The sequence below is a fragment of the Notechis scutatus genome, chromosome 1 (assembly GCF_049901735.1).
Source record: "Notechis scutatus isolate UNSWTSFEM ecotype Mainland chromosome 1, rNotScu1.2, whole genome shotgun sequence".
In the NCBI taxonomy this organism is placed as follows: Eukaryota; Metazoa; Chordata; class Lepidosauria; order Squamata; family Elapidae; genus Notechis; species Notechis scutatus.
Window position 1 is genome coordinate 332074307 of NC_142009.1, and position 18550 is coordinate 332092856.

General features: G+C 46.9%; 1 protein-coding gene across 2 annotated transcripts in view; it reads left to right on the top strand.

Annotated features, from left to right (window-relative positions):
- The window catches only part of POLRMT (RNA polymerase mitochondrial), a 77118-nt gene extending 59297 nt beyond the window's left edge, over positions 1-17821 (top strand). For both annotated transcript variants that reach the window (XM_087952709.1, XM_087952708.1), the window contains exons 18-21: positions 4593-4665; positions 8284-8375; positions 9162-9250; positions 17204-17821. In XM_087952709.1, the coding sequence (XP_087808835.1) occupies positions 4593-4665; positions 8284-8375; positions 9162-9250; positions 17204-17253 (304 nt within the window). In that variant the 3' untranslated portion in view covers positions 17254-17821. The remainder of the gene's footprint in view (positions 1-4592; positions 4666-8283; positions 8376-9161; positions 9251-17203) is intronic.
- The last annotated feature ends 729 nt before the right edge of the window (positions 17822-18550 follow it).

Sequence of the window (18550 nt, forward strand, 5' to 3'; positions counted from 1 at the left end):
TGTTGACCATCTCAACAGCTGCATCCTTGATACTGAGTGGAGTATGACCATGCCGGCTCTTTTTAAAATTTGCCAGTTGCCAAGCATGTGAATTTTGATGATTTTCAGCGCCATTGTCACTTCAAATGGTCACTAAGTGAACTGTTGTAAATTGAGAACTACCTGTATTTATGTAACCGGTCTGTTAGCAACCATTTGAAGTTCCCATGAACTCCAAAAATTAGACTTAGGGTTCCAATATACAGTCCCACTCCCAGGCATGGTCAATATCCAGTGTGTGAGTTTTGATCACGTAACTATAGGGATGCAGTCATAAGTTTGGAACCCAGTCATATGTCACTTTTTTCAGTGCCATTGTAACTTCAAACAGTCACTAAATGAATGATTGTAAGTTGAGGACTGCCTGTAAATTCTGCATGGAGTGTTGTGGGATGGACTAGATGACTTCTGAGTACATTAGAATTCTATATTGTCTCATGAATGGGCCCATTTCCTTCTCTATTATCTTAACTACTGTTCAAATTCCCCCCTTGCCTTGCCTCTTTCTCCTCCCAGTCTGTAAGGGAAGTTGAGGCTTACCCATAACAATTCTGCTTCCAGTTACAAGTAGTCTCAACTTACAACAGTTCATTTAGTGACCGTTTAAATCAAGAGTCTTCAAACTTGGCAAGTTTAAGACTTGTGGACTTCAACTCCCAGAATTCCTGAGCTAACATGACTGGAGGAGGAATTCTGGGAGTTGAAGTCCACAAGTCTTAAAAATTGTCAAGTTTGAAGGCCCCTAGTTTAAATTGACAAGAGCACTGAAGAAAGTGACTTATGACCATTTTTCACACTTACGACCGTTACAGCATCCCCACGATCACATTTGGATGCTTAACAACTGACTCACCTTTATGACGGTCGCAGTGTCCTGGCGTCATGTGACACCCCCACCCCCCTTTTGCGACTTTCTGACAAGGAAAATCAATGAGGTAACCATATTCACTTAACAGTGTTACTAACTTAAACACCTGCAGTGATCCACTTAACAACTATGGCAAGAAAAGCCTTAAAATGGGACAAAACTCACTCAACACATTTCTCACTTAGCCACATAAATTGTGGGCTCAATTGTGGTCATAAGTCGAGGACTAGCTGTGTGTTCTGACACTTCTGAAACATGGGCTGTTGTTTCCTTTCACGTTTACCATCCATATTTTTCTCCCCTTCTAAAAGAAGAATTAAGAGCAGGATTTTGAAGGGGGGAAGAAAGCAATCCTGTATAGTATACACTAGGGGTGTCAAACTCAAGGCCCAGGGGCCGGATCCAGCCCACGGGGTACTTAAATCTGGCCTCCGGGGACTGGAAATATCAAAGGACTAGCCCGCTGCGCCTCTGCCGGCCAAAATGGGCCACGGGGTCTCTGCTTGGCCCGTTTTTGACTGGCAGAGTACTGGGAAAGGGTGGGGAGCAGAGGTGGTATTCAGCAGGTTCTGAACAGTTCTGGAGAACCGGTAGTGGAAATTTTGAGTAGTTTGGAGAACCAGCAAATCCCGCCTCTGACTGGCCCCGCCCCCATCTATTCTCCGCCTCCCGAGTCCCAGCTGATTGGCTGGGTCTTCTTTGGTTGCCCTGCACAGGAGAACGGAGCTGAAAAGCAGGTTAGTGGGGTGGGAAGGGGGATTTTGCAGTATCCTTCCCCTGCCACGCCCACCATGCTACATCCACAGAACCAGTAGTAAAAAATTTTTGAATCCCACCACTGGTGGGGAGGCCGAAAACTGGCCGCACAGAGGGCCCCACGGGCCCTGCAGAAGAGAATTACAATGCTGTTCTAGCCCTTGAAGAAAACACCCTTGGTATATACAATTCTAGCAAAACAGTAGCCTAAATAGCCATTGCATTTAAACATAGAAAAGAATGCAAGATCCATGACTGGCCTTCAGCAAAACAATTTGGCTGAAAAAGCTGATAAAGGCCCACGTGTGTGTTCAGTAGCAATTCATTTTACTAAGGAATTTCCACGCTTATCACCTTTCACTTTGCCGCTGTCAGTCTGAAGCAACTAGCAAGAGCTAGTTCAGGAAAGTTCGGTTGCCAACTCATCTGCTTCTCTTTGCATTCTGCTTATTTTAAATCATTTAAAAAATAAATAACTTCATACAATTAGAGAGAGAGAGAAAAAAAAAAGATATACAGGTGGCCCTCAACCAGGGGTGGGACTCACATTTTTTAACAACTGGTTCTGTCAGCGTGGCTTAGGTGGTGGGTGTTGGGAATATAAGTCACCTAACAGGTATTTGGGTTGGAAATATATAAACCAGGATAGACATTTTAATACTGTAAGAAAATGGAAAACTGTAATTGGGTGTGGTTTCTCAGACGGCCATAAGATGGAGCCAGAAACCTGGGTTGTTTAGTCTTAGTCTCAGAAGAACTCTCAGTGTGTCTCTGTTTCCTTCTGTTGGAGAGTTTTGCCGTTCCTTTTAATTGACTGATATTCCTGGATTTGATGTAAGTCTGATACTGAACTGTTTTTGACACTGGACTTTGTTATTGGATTATCCCTGGACTGAAAACTGACTGATCTTACCTGTGAATGACTTTGGACTGCTTATTTTGAACTTTGCTTAAACGTTTCTGGAAGTAAAAACCTACATTTACTGTACAGTGTATCTGTGTGCTGTGTGTGTATTATTCAAACACTACTCTCAATATGTCTCCCTGTATGCGCTCATTCTCCTAACGGGGAATTACCTCAACAGTAGGCGGTGGCTTGGTGGTCATGTGACTGGGTGGACATGGCTTGGTCATGTTATTGGCTGGATGTGGCCAACTCAATATCACTCACATCTAGGCACGCATCTCCTTGCCTGGCCTCTCAAGACTGTGGGGATGCTGCAACAGTCATAAGTGTGAAAAATGGTCATAACTCACTTTTTTCAGTGCCATTGTAACTTTGAATGGTCACTCCACACAAGCAAAGTACCAGCAAAGGAGGGGGGGAAAAACTCCAGAGAAGTTCCTGAGACAGGAAGTCCAGTCCTGCCAAGAATGTAAAAAGGGTTAACGGAGAGGTATTTTCTGTAAGCGACACCAGAATGTTTCCTTCCTGCCTTCCTTACAGGATTAGGCCAGTAATTTCTTCTAACAACCGGTTCTCTGAACTGCTTAGAATGTTAACACCCAGTTCTAGAGAATAGGTAGAATCCCAACCGTGCCCTCAACCTACGAACCCCGTTGGGATCAGAATATCCCAGATGGTTGTAAAGTGATTTCCACTCAGTTTTTATGACCCTTTTTCCATGGTTGTTAAAAGAATCACTGCATTGTCAGGAGAATCAGGCGGTTGTTAAATACACCCAGTTTCCTCCATTTACTTTGCTTAAGACAGCAAATGCTGACCATGTGACTCCGGGACGATGCAACCATCATAAATACAGGCTGGTTGCCAAGCACCCAAATTTTGATCATGTGACTCTGAGGGTGCTGTAAGGGTCATAAGTGCGTCCCACTTGTAAGTCACTTTTTTCAGTGCCATTGTAACTTCAAAGGGTCACTAAATGAATGATTGTAAGTCATCATAGTAGTGGTATGAGCTGGAAAATAAAATATCAATAAGCACTTTATAGGTCTCATAAAACTTAGGTTCCTCAATTACGACTGCAGTGGAGCCCAAAATATCTGTTGTTAAGTGAAACACATAAGTGAATTTTGTCTCATTTTACGACCTTTCTTGCCACAGCTGTTAAGTGAAATCACTGCAGTTGATAAGTTAGTCACTCGGTTGTTAAGTGAACGGGGAAGTTGACTTTTCTTGTCAGAAGGTTGCAAAAGGGGATCACATGTCTTGGGGACACTGCAACCGTCATAAATGTGAATCAGTCAGTAGCCAAGCAACCGAATGTTGATCATGTGACCATGGGGATGCTGCAGTGGTGATAAGTGTGAAAAAGCATCATAAGTTACTTTTTTTCAGTGCCGTTGTTCTTTGGTCACTAAACCAACTGTTGTAAATCGAGGACCATCTATATTAGCTGGAAAATTAAATATCAATAAGCACTTTGTAGGTCTCATAAAATTTAGAGTCCATTATTTTATTGATCAGATAATAGACTACATCAGGGGTGTCCAACCTTGGCAACTTTAAGACTTGTGGACTTCAACTCCCAGAATTCCTCAGCCAGCTTTGCTGGCTGAGGAATTCTGGGAGTTGAAGTCCACAAGTCTTAAAGTTGCCAAGGTTGGACACCCCTGGACTACATCAAACGAAAACGATCCTATCGCCTTGAGAAATAATTGTAAATCACTTTCAACACCATAATCAGGGACATTCATATTGATATCACCATGTAAAATGAATTCCAACCAATCTTATGAAAAGAAAGAAGGACAAGAAAATATTTAAAGATGCTAAATACAATTAGTCGAAACAACATTAAGTTGGGTCCTCATCCCATTGTAGCTGACTGGTAACTACATCAGATTAACGCTGACGTTGCTTCCGGATACTGTCTTTACAGCAAATATTTCCCCCTTAAAAATTGCTTTCTAAATTTTGTAATTTTGCCTTATAGGGTGAAACTCATCTGCTTCTCTTCTTTTTCAGGGCCGGGCTAACCTTTGTCTCTGTGCATGACTGTTTCTGGACACATGCAGCCACGGTGGACAAAATGAATAAGGTAAGAATAACGCCACCCAAACAAACTCTTGCTTTATCCTGCCTTGGTCTGAGATGTTGCTTTTCAAACATGGCGACTCCAAGATGGTGGACTTCAACTCCCAGAATTCCCCAGCCGCCATGCTTGCTTGCTTGCTTGTGTTGTGATTCACCGGCAGCCTGCGCAGATTCCGGCAGCGGAATCAGTCAGTGGGGAAGAACAGGGACCAGTCCGGGAGTCTGGAGAGGACTCGGACGAGGGTCCAGCGTCCGATGCAGAGATGGGGCCGGGACCATCTGGGAGTGGGGTGATGACTCCGGAGCCTCCAGAGTCTGGCAGCAGTAGGGCAGAGGAGCAAGGGGAGCCTGTTCCCAGTGCGCGTGTGCGCAGAGCTGCTAGAAGGCTAGAGCAGCTGAGACAAAAAAAAAACATAAATAAAAAAACAAATAAATGCAGTGGCGATTCGGCTTGGAGGTGATTGCCCCTCCCATAAGGGATAAAGGACAGGCAAAGGTGATGAAACCTTTGCAGGAAGCAAAGTCATTCATTCTGTTCGGATTGAACCTTGAAGCTCTGTGTGGACTTTGTACTTCAGTTGGTTTTTTATAGTTCATTTGGCACTTTTGTTGTTGGCAGCAATTCAAGAGAAAGAAAGGTGGGTGCATCTCGAGGAACTGTTTGGGACTCATTACCATCTGGGAATGAAAATAATTCCCAATGCTGAAATAAAACAAGAGTTGTTTTAACTAAGCACGTGCTTAATTACGGTCTCGGGAAGCTTTGGTCAGAACAGCTTGCTTATTTATTTACAGTGGTACCTTGATACTCAATTGCTTTGGAACTCAACAGATTTGGTACTCAACGCATTTTGATGCGAACATTTTGTCCCGGTACTCATCGTTTGGTACTCAACACATCAGCTAGACCAGGGGTGTCAAACTCGATTGAGGGCTGCATCAGAGTTGTGTTTGACCTCTTGACCTCGGGGACGGCCTCCTGCAGCTCTTTGCCAACGAAATGAGAGCCTGGAGGGGCCCTGTGTGGCCTCCCTGAGCTCCGTTTTCACTGGCAGAGGCACCGTGGGCCGGTCCTTCGTTGTTTACAGGCGGTCCCACGGGCCAGGTCTAAGCACCATGTGGGCCAGATTCGGCCTGCAGGCCTTGAATTTGACACCCCTGAGCTAGACTGGTTTTAAGCGGTGTACAGATATGATGTCATCGATAAATAAAACCATGTATAAAATTAAATTAGAATTAAGTTAGGATTTTAAAAATAAATAAATGTATACAACGACAATAGGTAATCCCAAGATGGCCATTTAACTTGGTAATTACAAGCAGGGAGGAGGGGCTCCCATGGTTGCGTGGTCTTCTGTGCCCCCCATGCAAGGGCCATGCAGAGCCAAGATATGCGCCTGTTTCATGAGCCTGGGAACTTCGGCCTGTTCTCACAAGCCCTTGCGTTGCAGAAAGCAGTCACAGCCCTGTGAAGCCGGATCTGACCGTTCCCAAGAGAATGCAGTCAGTCTGGCAAGATTCTTGTAACACACAGTAGGTGACTTAACAGTGAAGCTTCTGCTTCAAACTATATTCACAAGTGATGCTGGTTGGTTCTGCCTGTCATTGCGTCAGTTTTGATTCCTGGTGTCTGCCTGAACAAGCCATTGCATTTTTCTTGGCAAGGTTTTCAGAAGTGTGTTTTCTCTCGCCACCTTCTTCCTCGAGGGATTGGACCAAAATCTCTAAAGATCCCAAAGTAAACTCAGTGTCATTGGTGTCTAGTTTTGGAGCCTTAAACCATTATACCAAACTGCCTGTAGGAGATGATCAGGCTGAGCCCGAGGGAGGGGTCAAACACGTCATCAGTCTCGAGTCCCTTTGCACCCATAAAGAGTTCTAAGTCCAGCCCAGTGTGAATTCTTATCTACCACCAATTTCCTTTGACTGTTAGTAGTTCAGATTCTTGTAGAGGGTGTTAGCGTACAGCGAACCTATAAATAGGTAGTGCTTGAAGTACGACCACACATCTACCCCACAGAAGCTCCATTTTGGCCGGCAGTGTACCAGGCAAGGCCTCTGGATGCCCAAATGGAGCTTCTGAGGGGCAGATCCACCCCTCGGAAGCTGCATTTCAGCCGGCAATGTGCGGGACAAATGTTGCCGAGCCTATGCGGTTGTTCGTAAGAGCGAGCAACTGCTGTGGTCCTGCAAGATTTGTAATTTCGGGCCTTGTTCACAAATGCTAGGGGGGCACTTATCACGTAACTTTGAATGTTCGCTAAAGGAACGCTCGTAACCCAGGGATTACCTGTGTTCCAGGTGCAGTTTTACTAGGGTTTTACAAAGCAGTTCTTTATAAAGGGTGTTGCAACAGACATGATATTCTTCCGATTAAAAATGGAATTCGATTTTTTGAAATCACCCACCCCCTTTCCCCCCTTCTTCTCCTCCTTCCTCCCCTCGGAGGCCCCTGAGTCAGGAGTTGCTACTGCCGGCGTGGCTCCAGTCCCGCGTTGCCTCGGAAGGGAAGGCAAAAAGGAAGAGCCGCGGCGGCGCTTTGCAACAGCAGCAGCGGCACCGGAGGCTCAGGCGCAGCAGCTCCCGGTTTTGCCTTTCCTTCCCAAGGCAACGCGGGACTGGAGTCGCGCGGAGCCGCGCCCGGCGGTAGCAACTCCTGACAGCCCCAGCCGGACACCTGAGCGGAGCCTGGGCGGTGCGAGCGGAGGCCGCTGAGTGGCAGGAAAAGGGAGCTGGGCAGCCACAGACCATCCATCTCTCCGTGCAACACGCCACCGCCCGGCCCGGCGAGGAAAGCAGCGGGCGCTCCCGGGCGGCGGCCTCGCCCCGCCCCAGGGAAGCGGCTGCCCAGCTCTGGAGCTGATCCACACGTGACCGGCTGTAAAGGAAGGGTGTGTAGCGCTGGTGTTGTGTGTGCGATTTCTTGGCTCGCGGCGGGGTCTCTTTTGGCTGGCCCCAATTTTTTTCCATTGGGGAATATCATGCCTGTTGCAACCATTCTAAATAAATGAAGGCTGCCCAAATTTGGATCACATGATCATGGGGCTGCTCCGGTTGGTCGTAAGTGCAAGAGGTGGTTGTAAGTTACTTTTTTCAGTGCCGTTCGTAACTTGGAACAATCACTAAATGAACTGTCGTAAGTCGAATGTCAACTCATAAAATATTTCTATGGCCTTTTTAAAGTTGTCAACAGAAAGGGAGGGAGAGCAGTGCAGCAGCTTGCAAAACCGAAACTGCATTCCATAAATGTTTTCAAAGATAGTAACTAGGTGACTGAAGTTTCTGCCCTGCAAAATTCTAACTGGAGAACATGATTGATGACTGTGGGCTGTGGATGTGTCCCATTGGAGAATATGAATTACGATACACCCAGGGGGTGGAGGGAAAACCAGGGTCAAGGGTGACAATAAATGATGTGTCTCAGAGTCGGCTCCACCCAGGCAGTGCCGGACATGTTAATTCCCAATTAAGCCTTTTGAAGTTTTGGACGTTTGGCTCGAGACTCATGATTTAAATGGGGGTAACTGCCGGAATCCTGACACTTGAGGGCAGCCTGTACTCTGTGAGGGTTTTCTACATGTTTCAGGAAGGATCTTTAAGCGATTTGTTCTCTGAATCCTAGATATGCCGTGAACAGTTTGTAGAACTACACAGCGAACCCATCTTGGAGGATCTTTCAAAATTCATGTTGCAGAAATACTGTTCCAGCACCACGTAAGTCCTCTGGACCTTTTTGGGGTGTTTATTTTCCCTTTACGTGCCATTTGACTTTGCTCGTTTAGAAGGTCGCAAAAGGGGATTACGTGAGCCAGGGCTACTGCAACCGTCATAAATGTGAGTTCAGTTGCCAAGTGTCCAAATGTAAATCACGTGACCATCAGGGATGCTGCAGCGGTCATAAATGTGAAAAATGGTCATCAGGTCACTTCTTTCAGCGACGTTGTAACTTCGAACGGTCGCTAAGTGAACTGTTGTAAGTTGAGGGCTACCTGCATAATCTTACTCCAGTTTTGCTCCAGAGTAAATCTTAACTGGAAACAGGAAAGCTTATTCCATGTTGTCTTTAGAGCAGCAGACATAAAAGTGTCATTTTGCCTGTAAAAGAAGAGGGGGAAACTCCATTTTAAGATGATGCTTGCCCTCTGCAGTTTTTATAAGTATTTAGGGGTAATCCTTGACTTACAGCTGGTCTCTTAGCGACCATTCAAAGCTGCGACTTTACCTATAAAAAGGGAGTTATGACATAATTATGAGGGTCTGACAGCTGCTCTCCACTCCTCACCCTTGCAGTCATGTGACTACATTTCGGTTGCTTGGCAACACCACCGCATTTACGGCTGTTATACTGTTCTGCAGTCAACCCAATGTGTTTGATGAAGATTTTGCTAAAAGTGTTGGGCTAAAACTGCTTGTTTTTAGTTTGATGGGAACCGGTTTTATCCATGAGGTTGAGGGAAACTGGCATTGAGTTCCTGACTTGGTTCCCTTTCTCTCTCAAAGAATATCTGAAGCTGATACAAAGAAGAAGAAAGCTGTCCAGGCCAGGATCCAGGAGCTGCAAGATTTACTGCCTAAAATTCCCAAGAAAGGTAAGACTCAAAAGCCCCTTGATTTGTATTAGGTACTAGCTGATTACCTGGCATTGCCCAGGTATTCATTTATCCCAATCCTGTATTAAGACAGGAAAAACCTGTAGTAGGGACTCACGCTGTTGTACTGTCTGTGAAGCTCTAGATGGAGTAGCTCTCTTGCGCAGCATCGCAAGTCAGAGGAAGCCCCCTTGTGGAGTACTGTGAAGCTGTTACCATGGCAATTCCACTGTGCTGTACAGTAGAAGCCATTTTAAGGCACACACACACACACACACACCCGAGGTTACCCCCGCAGTATTTTTTTCCAGAGGGGTAAGTCATCTATCTACCACGTTAGGTTGAAATTGCTCGACGCATTCCCGAGTTATGCTAGAACATACACACACACAGCCATTTTTATACAATAGAAGAAGATAGATTTAGGAGATTCTGAGGGAAGGCTGTGCACATCCTTGACGGATGCCCCTGCTTAATTGTTTTAAAGAGGAAAACTTCACCAGTCAAAGGCAATATTTGTAGCTCAGGGTTGAAAAGAGGGGTCCTTGGTCCTCTCCAAGTTTGGTTGTTTCCTTGCAGACGTTTCATTACCCATTACCTAGGTAACATCATTAATGATAGAAGAGTGTGAAATTTATGGTGGGGGAGGAGGAAGAAGAAGAAGGAAGGAAGGAAGGAAGGAAGGAAGGAAGGAAGGAAGGAAGGAAGGGAGGAAGGAGGGAGGAAGGAAGGAGAGAAGGAAAGAAGGAAGGAGGGAGGGAGGGGAGGGAGGAAGGAAGGAAGGAAGGAAGGAAAGAAGGGAAGGAGGGGAGGGAGGAAGGAAGGAGAAGGGAGGAAGGGAGGAGGGAAGGAGGAGGGAGGGAGGGGAAGGGAGGGAGGGAGGAGGGAGGAGGGAGGGAAGGAGGGAAGGAAGGAAGGAAGGAAGTGGAGGGACAAAGGAAGGAAGGAGAGGAGGGAGGGAGGGAGGGAGGGAGGAAGGAAGGAAGGAAGGAAGGAAGGAAGGAAGGGAGGGAGGGAGGAAGGAAGGAAGGAGAGAAGGAAAGGAAGGAAGGAAGGAGGGAGGGGGAGGAGGAAGGAAGGAAGGAAGGAAGGAAGGAAAGAGGGAGGGAAGGGGGAGGGAGGAAGGAAGGAGGGAGGGAGGGAGGGAGGAGGGGAAGGAGGGAGGGAGGGAGGAGGGAGGGAGAGGAGGGAGGGAAGGAGGGAAGGAGGAAGGAAGGATGGAGGGACAAAGGAAGGAAGGAAGGAGAGGAGGGAGGGAGGGAGGGAGGGAGGGAGGGAGGGAGGAAGGAAGGAAGGAAGGAAGGAAGGAAGGAAGGAAGGAAGGAAGGAAGGCAGGCAGGCTATTTGTGGTTTTCCCCTGAAAACTGAGAGCTCCTTGTATGCCACATTGAATTGAGAACTGACTCTGCAAAGTAGACCAATCTCCATTCATCAAGACCATTAATCAAAGCCTGGTTCTGATCCCATTTGTGTAGGTAAATCTTGATTCTTAGGATCACATTTGAGCCCCAAATCTCCACTGCTAAGCAAGCCGTTTGTGAAGTGAGCTTTGCCCCATTTTACAACTGCTTTTGCCACCGTTGTTAAGAGAATCGCTGCATTTGTTAAGTGAATCATGCAGCCGTTAAGTGAATCTGGCTTCCCCCATTGACTTTGGCTTGTCAGGAGCCAGCTGGGAAGGTCACAAATGGTGATCACTTGACCCCCCCCCCCCAGGGACAGCGCAACTGTCATAAATTGATACCAGTTGCTAAGGGCCCAAATGTTGATCACATGACCATGGAGATGCTGCAGTGGTCGTAAGTGTGAATAAAAGGTCTAAGTCACTTTTCCCAGTGCTGTTGTATCACTAAACCAGTGGGGGGTATTCTTCCGGTTTGGCCCGGTTCTGCAGAGCTGGTAGCAGCGATGAGCCGCAGAGACCAAACCTGTTCTCTCCACCGCTCTGCTGTTGGGCCCACCTGCCCGCCCGGGCTCCCATACTCACCTTTATCCGCTGATTTGAAGCGCAGCTGCTTTGCGCGGCACAGAAGAGTGCCACGCGGCAGCTGCTGAAGCGACCGGGATCCCGATGCAGGCTTGCAGGAGGTGAGTTGGAATGCCTCTGCGCCTGCGCAAAGTGCGCATTTGGTGCTTGCGCGCACGCAGAGTGTGTACACGCACTCACCAAGTGCACTCACCAAGCCACACCCACCAAACCGGGGGTAAAAATATTTGAATCCCACCACTGCGTTGAATAGTCGCTAAACCAGGGGTCTCCAAACTTGGCGGCTTTAAGACTTGTGGACTTCAACTCCCAGAATTCCTCCTCCAGTCATGTTAGCTCAGGAATTCTGGGAGTTGAAGTACACAAGTCTTAAAATGGCTGACGTTGAGGACCCCATGCTAGATCAGGGATCTTCAAACTTGACAGCTTTAAGACTTGGGACTTCAACTCCCAGAATTCCTCCTCCAGTCATGTTAGCTCAGGAATTCTGGGAGTTGAAGTCCACAAGTCTTAAAGCTGTCAAGTTTAAAGAACTTAAAGCTGTCAAGTTTAAAGACAGTTGCACTAAACGAATGGCTGTAAGTTAAGAACTGCCTCTAATGGTAGTCCTCGACTTACAACAGTTCATTTGGTGACTGTTGGAAGTTAGGCCACCGAAAAAGTGACTTATGACCATTTTTCACCCTTCCAACCCTCACAGTCGCATGATCAAAACTCAGAGGCTTGGCAACCGGCTCATATTTACGACGGTTGCAGTGTCCAGGTGGTCAAGTGATTCCCCTTTTGGGACCTTCTGACGAACCTGTCAGAAGCTGGATTCACTTAACAGCCATATCACTAACTTAAAAACTGCAGTGATTCACTTAACAACCCTGGTGAGGAAGGTCGTCAGCTGGGGTCCAAATGCACTGAAAGAATGTGTCGCTTACCAACAGAAGATGTGGTGCTCAGTTGTGGTCGTAAGGCGAGCACTCCCTGTAGGGGAACATCAGGAGTAACGTCCTTTCAAGCGAATGCGGTGAACCTTCGCTGTGTCTTTTGCCAACGTTCATTTGGGGAGTTGGTGGAGAATTGAGAGCAGGTGGGGGTGTCAGAAACCAGGTGATGGAAGTCTGCGGTGACCAAGATTGGTGAAAATTGACGGCAGTCTATTCTTATCGTTTTGCGGTGCGGCATGCATAAGAAACTGCATCTTAAGCCTAAAATAGCCTTGCCACCGAACAGACTCCGCCACCAGCTGTGCTCACCTGCACGACGCCTCCCCCTCTTACAGCAGCCCCCTCTCCTCTCCAGTGTTAACCGTGACTCGAATGAGGCTCCTCTCCAGCCGTACAATAGCAAGATTCAGCCTGGTGATGCAACAAGTCATTTGCTTACCTCCAGTTGCTAAATTCCTTGGTCCAAGCCCCACTGGCTTCCTCCATGCCTTAGGACTGAATTTAGTAGCAGTTGCCTGAACACACAAACAGGGCCTTTAGTCTGATATTTGTTTTAGAAAAGAATAGAGCTGGAAGGGACTTTGGAGGTCTTCTAGTCCAGCCCCCTCCTCAAGCAGGAGAGCCTGTTCATTTCAGATAATTGACTGTCTCGTCCAGTGATGGCAAACCTTTCCGGCACCGAGTGCCCAAACCAGAACACGTGTGCATGTACATGCATTTACACATGCCGGAATGCCAAAAACCTAAAAGACCAATTGGCTGGTGTGTGCATGCCTGATTTTTGGCTGTTTTTCGCCATTTTCAGGCTATTTTTGGCCTGAATATAGCCCCCAAACCAGCCTGTTTTGGGACATTTTTGTGGTCGTTTTGGGACATTTTTCAGGCCTTTTTTGGGCTGTTTTCAGGATGTTTTGGGCCATTTTTGACCCTAAAATGGCCAGAAAACAGCCCAAAAACTGGCCTGAAAAGGGCCCAAAAATGGCCTGAAAAAGGCCAAAAAACAGGCTGTTTGGGGGGCATTTTTCAGGCCATTTTCCAGTGCTCCAGCGCCCACAAAGACCAGCTGGACGGCATGCATGTGTGTGCCAAAAACCAGAAGAACAATGGTGCGTGTGCCCACAGAGAGGGCTCTGCGTGCCACTTTGGCACACGTGTCATAGGTTTGCCATCACGGGTCTAGTCTCTTAAAAACCTCAGTGATGGAGAACCTGCAACGTCTGGTGGCAGGCTGTTCCACTAGTTAATTGTCCTCACTGTTAGGAAGTTTCTCCTTAATTTCAGGTTACTTCTCTGCTTGATTGGTTTCCAACCATTGTATACGGGTCACTGTACTTAGTATACTCCATTACTATTCAGATACTTACAATGCTGCACTGTACAGCAATACTACAGGTAGCCCTCAACTTCCAGCAGTTTGTTTAGTGACCGGTCAAAGTTAGAGCGGCACTGAAAAACATGAGTTATGACTGTTTTTCACAGTTACGACTTTTGCAGCATTCTCCATGGTCGTGTGATCAAAATTTTCAAATGCTTGGCAACTGGTTCATCTTTATGACGGTCGCAGTGTCCCGGGGTCATGGGATCAACTTCTGTGACCTTCCGACAAGCCAAATCTGTGGGGGGAGCCAGATTCACTTAACAACCAGGTTATTTATTTATCAACTGCAGTCCTTCCCTGAACCACGGTGGCAAGAAAAGTCATAAAACGGGGCAAAGCTCACCTAACAAATGTCTCTCTTAACAACCGAAATTTTGGACTCAATTTTGGTCCTAAGGTGAGGACTACCTGTATTACATAACAGTGCTTTCTTCTGACAAACACCGTTCTCCCTTCATTCCTCTCGCTGGAATTTCCTCTGCTTTTCTCTTCTCTGTCCCTTGTCCCAGCCTGTGGAATAGTTGCAACTTTCCACGCCCCGCTTTTATTCTTGCCTTTTTCCTTGCTGTGATCTCTGTGCCTCTTTTCTTCCTGTGTACCATTCACTCCCGTTGAATGTGGGGAGAAAATACGCTTCCTTTGACTCGGCTGCTTTCTCTGGTTTGCTGGTGGCTGCAGAGCTTCCAAGCGACCTGTGGCTCCTGCAGTCTGCTGCTCCCACACCTGTGTCAAGGTTGCAATTGTGCCAGGCTGACGCTGGGAAAGGGCTCAGGCGAGAAATTTGGATGGGGGGAGGTGGAACAACAAGAGCCTGCAAATTTTCTCAGCAGCCTGCTCAGCCACATACTTCACCCTCCCGCATTTTACTTTTCTTTTCTGTTCTATTCTATTCTATTCTATTCTATTCCATTGCATTCCATTCCAAAACCTTAGTAAGACCAGACCTGGAATACAGGTAGTTCTCGACGTATAGAAGGTTTGTAGAATGGAGCCCAAAATTTCTGTTGTTGAGTGAGACATTGGTTAAGTGAGTTTTGCCCCATTTTACAACCTTTCTTGCCTCAGTTGTTAAGTGGATCACTGCAGTTGTTAAATTAGTAATCCGGTTACTAAGGTTCAAACTCTACTCTACTCTATTCTACTCTCTACTCTCTTCCCTTCCCTTCCCTTCCGTTCCTTTCCCTTCCCTTCTAATTATTCTATTCTATTCTATTCTATTCTATTCTATTCTATTCTATTCTATTCTATTCTATTCTATTCTATTCTTTAATATACTCCGTGGGTGTGTAACACGTTTATTATTTTTTACAAGTAACTCGTCAGGGAACATACCTAATATTCCTTCCTCCTCTTCATGTCTCTTCAACAACCCCATGAGCCCAGTCACCCAGCCAGCTTTCATGCCTATGGTAGAACTAGAACTCCCAGTCTCCTAGTGATGGGCCCAAAGTTGCCCGGCCAGTTTTCCTGCCTTAAGGTGGGACTAGAACTCCCAGTCTCCTGGTGATGGGCCCAAAATCACCCAGCCAACTTCTATGCCTTAAGGTGGCACTAGAATTCACTGTCTCCTGGTGATTTGACCAGTCACCCAGCCACAGCTTTCATGCCTAAGGTGGCACTAGAACTCCCTGTCCCCTAGTGATTTGCCCAACCTCACCTAGCCAGCTTTCATGTCTAAGGTGGGGCTAGAACTCCCAGTCTTGTGACGATTGGCTCAGTCTCACCCAGCTGGGTTTCATGCCTAAGGCAGGACTAGAACTCACTGTCTCCTGGTTTCTAGGCTATCCCGCTAACCACTAGGCCCAACTGGCTCTCATATATAACAGCTCCAAATTTTCTTTCAAGCTCTTTGCCCATCAAACCGAAGAAAAAATAATTCTGGCTCCTTTTTCGTAGTTATTTTAAGAGTCGTCAGGATCAGAATAAAACACTTATTCCAATATTTCTCCTTTTGAAGGAGAAACAGTACCCCAAACATTATACAACCCCCCTTAGCTTGCATTGAAGTTGATCTCCAAAAAAAAAAAAAAAAGCATCTCAGTTCACCTGGGCATCAATTGGGCCCTGAGGCCGTATGATTTACTGGTTTTACCAACCAGCCACGCCATGCTCTGCTCTGGTTTGCAGAGCCTGCTTTTGGCAGGGAAGCTGATGCTCGGGGTGTTCCGAGAACCATCTCCCCCCAGCCCCCCACTCTGTGTCATTAAAGCAATCCACAGGGGCCTCGTTGCTGGAAAGGCAGTATCGGTGCCCTCCCGGGCATATCATCTGTGGGGTCCCAGGAGTTACCTCTGTTGGCAGACATGTACACCCACCTGCGGAGAGCATCTTTGGCTCCCAGCCACAATCTGTCACTTTTAATTGCTGTTGTTGTTTTTGTCCCTGTTGGGCTCAAAGCCGGGACTCTTTTAAGTGGCTTTCTCCGCTCCAGATGTTGAAGTTTAAATGAACCTCCTCTCAGCGTTCGTCCTAGGATGTCTTTGTATTAAGGAAAAAAAGAGAGAGAAAAAAATCCAGAATGAATTAGGTAGCGCTTTTTCAGGCGAAGAAATTCTATTAAAAGGCCTGAGCTTTCTAAAGCTGAATAAAATTTTTATCTTACAGGTAGCCCTTGAGCCCCAAAATTATATTGCTAAACAAGAGTTTTGCCCCGTTTTACGACCTTTCTTGCCACCATTGTTGAGTGAATCGCTGTAGTTTTTAAGTTAGCAACCTGGTTGTTAAGTGAATCTGGTTTCCCCATTGACTTTGCTTGTCAGAAGGTTGCAAAAGGGGATCCCGTGACCCCCAGGACACGGCCACTGTTATGAGACACTTGCCCAAGCATCTAAATTTTGATCTCATGGCCATGGGGATGTTGCAGCGATCTTAAGTGTGAAACACAGCCATATGTCACTTTTTCAGTGCCCCTGTAACTTCAAACCATCCCTAATCTAAGTGTTGTAAGTCAAGGACTGTCTATATCAGTGGTGGCTAGCCTTTCTGGGCTCCTGTGCCCAAAATTGTGCGCGTCCTCATGCTCGTGCGCTTGCGTGCCAGCACCCGGAAGGCAATGCGTGTGCATGCCCCACGCCCCTGCCATGTGCTTGCAATCGCCCCCTTACCTGCACTGCACCTCACAGCTGATTCTCGGCCTCCCAGAGGCTGGAGTAAGGCCTTTGCAGGCTGAAAAATGTGCCCATTTAGTCACTTCCGGTATTTCCAGAAATACAGGAAGTGATGAAACGGGCCTATTTTTCAGCCTGCAGAGACCTTCCTCAAGCCTCTGGGAGGCCGAAAATGGCCTCAAACAGGCTGAAAAGCAGCTGTGAGGCACGCGCATGCGCAGTGAGGTAAGTTTGCCTGTGGCTCACGTGCCGGCACAAATGGCTCTGCGTGCCACCTGTGGCATGTGTGCCATAGGTTCGCCATCACGGGTCTCTATGGACCGTGGATTGTCCATTTCCGCTGTTAATTAAACTACAAGTTGTTTTCGACTTACCACTGTAATTGAGCCCAGAATTACAGTCGTAAATCATGCCGGTCATTAAGCAGATCACCCGGTTTTGGTGTCCAAATTTACGAGCTTTTTTTGCAGCAATCATTACGTGAAGAGGTTCCCACCCAGTATACCTTTTCGTTTTCCTGATCTCTCCTTTTCTCCCCTTCAGGTGAATTCAAATTAAGGTTGGTGAAGAAATCGATCTACTTTTTCAACTGATTCTGCAAGATCATCTGGTCTTCTGCATTCGAACGTAGACCCAATGGACGAACGTAGATCCGGTGGACAGACTTAAGGAGCAATTTCCTGTTTCTCTCCAGTCTCCCTGAATGGGACTGAAAATGTACTTGGTTCCTTAAATTTGGTCTCTCTCTCGGTGCTTCTGGTGGGGGTCAGCCTGCCAAGGAATTCCTTCCCCATGGAGGAAGAAGAATCGCATCACCCCCCCCCAAAAAAACATGTTTTTAGATTTATCAGGGAGAAATAAGGTACTAATGTCTAAGGGTGCAAACCGCATGTTTCTCCCTAGATTGTCTGGAGAAAGGCCTCAGTTTGGCCTTTCTGTCTCTTCTGGAAGAAGAAAAAATGGTTCATATTTGTTTTCACCCTTGGGGGTCCTGGGTTACCACCAAGACTGCATTCTCTCCCCCCGCCCCCCTTTTTTTAAAAAAAGATTTTTTTATGCACTTTGTTCCTGTTGAGGGGACTGGACTTGCTAGCCCTTCCCCGCTCCATCCCGGTAATTTCCTCTGGCAATTGCAAATAAAGTAAATATTTGAAAATTTAAGCTGAGCTTTTCGATCGTCCTTCTAGGTTTTGCGACGAGGGGAAGTGGGGATGTAAGCGTAAGAAAAAGTCTTTGGCTGCAAAACGCCTGTCACCACAGTACAAAAAAAGACACCAAGACCCTGGAAAGTGTGCAAAGAAGAACGACAGAGATGATGAGGACTCCAGAGGCTAAATCGTATCATGAATGGAGGAGGGAGCTAAGTATGTCTGCCTACGAGCCACGGTGGCGCAGTGGTCAGAGTGCAGTACTGCAGGCTACTTCTGCTGCCTGCCGCCTGCCTGCAATTTGGCACTTCAAATCGCACCAGGCTCAAGGTTAACTCTGCCTTCCGTCCTTCCGAGGTGGGTAAAATGAGGACCCAGATTGTTGGGGGCAACAGACTGTCTCTGTAAATCACTTAAGAGAGGGCTGTAAAGTACTGTGAAGCGGTATATAAGTCTAAGTGCTCTTACTATGGCTATCAAAGGGAAAGATTAGGAGTGACATGATCACTTTCTTCCAGTACTTGAGGGGTTTTCACAAAGAAGAGGGGGTCAACCTGTTCCCCAAAGCAGTTGAAAACAGGACAAGAAGTAACAGATTTAACAGATAATCAGAGATGGAAGAGACCTTGTAGGTCATCTAGTCCAACACCACGCCCAAGCGGGAGACCCTAAGCCATTTCTGACAAATGGCAGTCCAATCTCTTCTTGAAAGTCTCAAGTGATGAAGCTCCCACAACTTCAG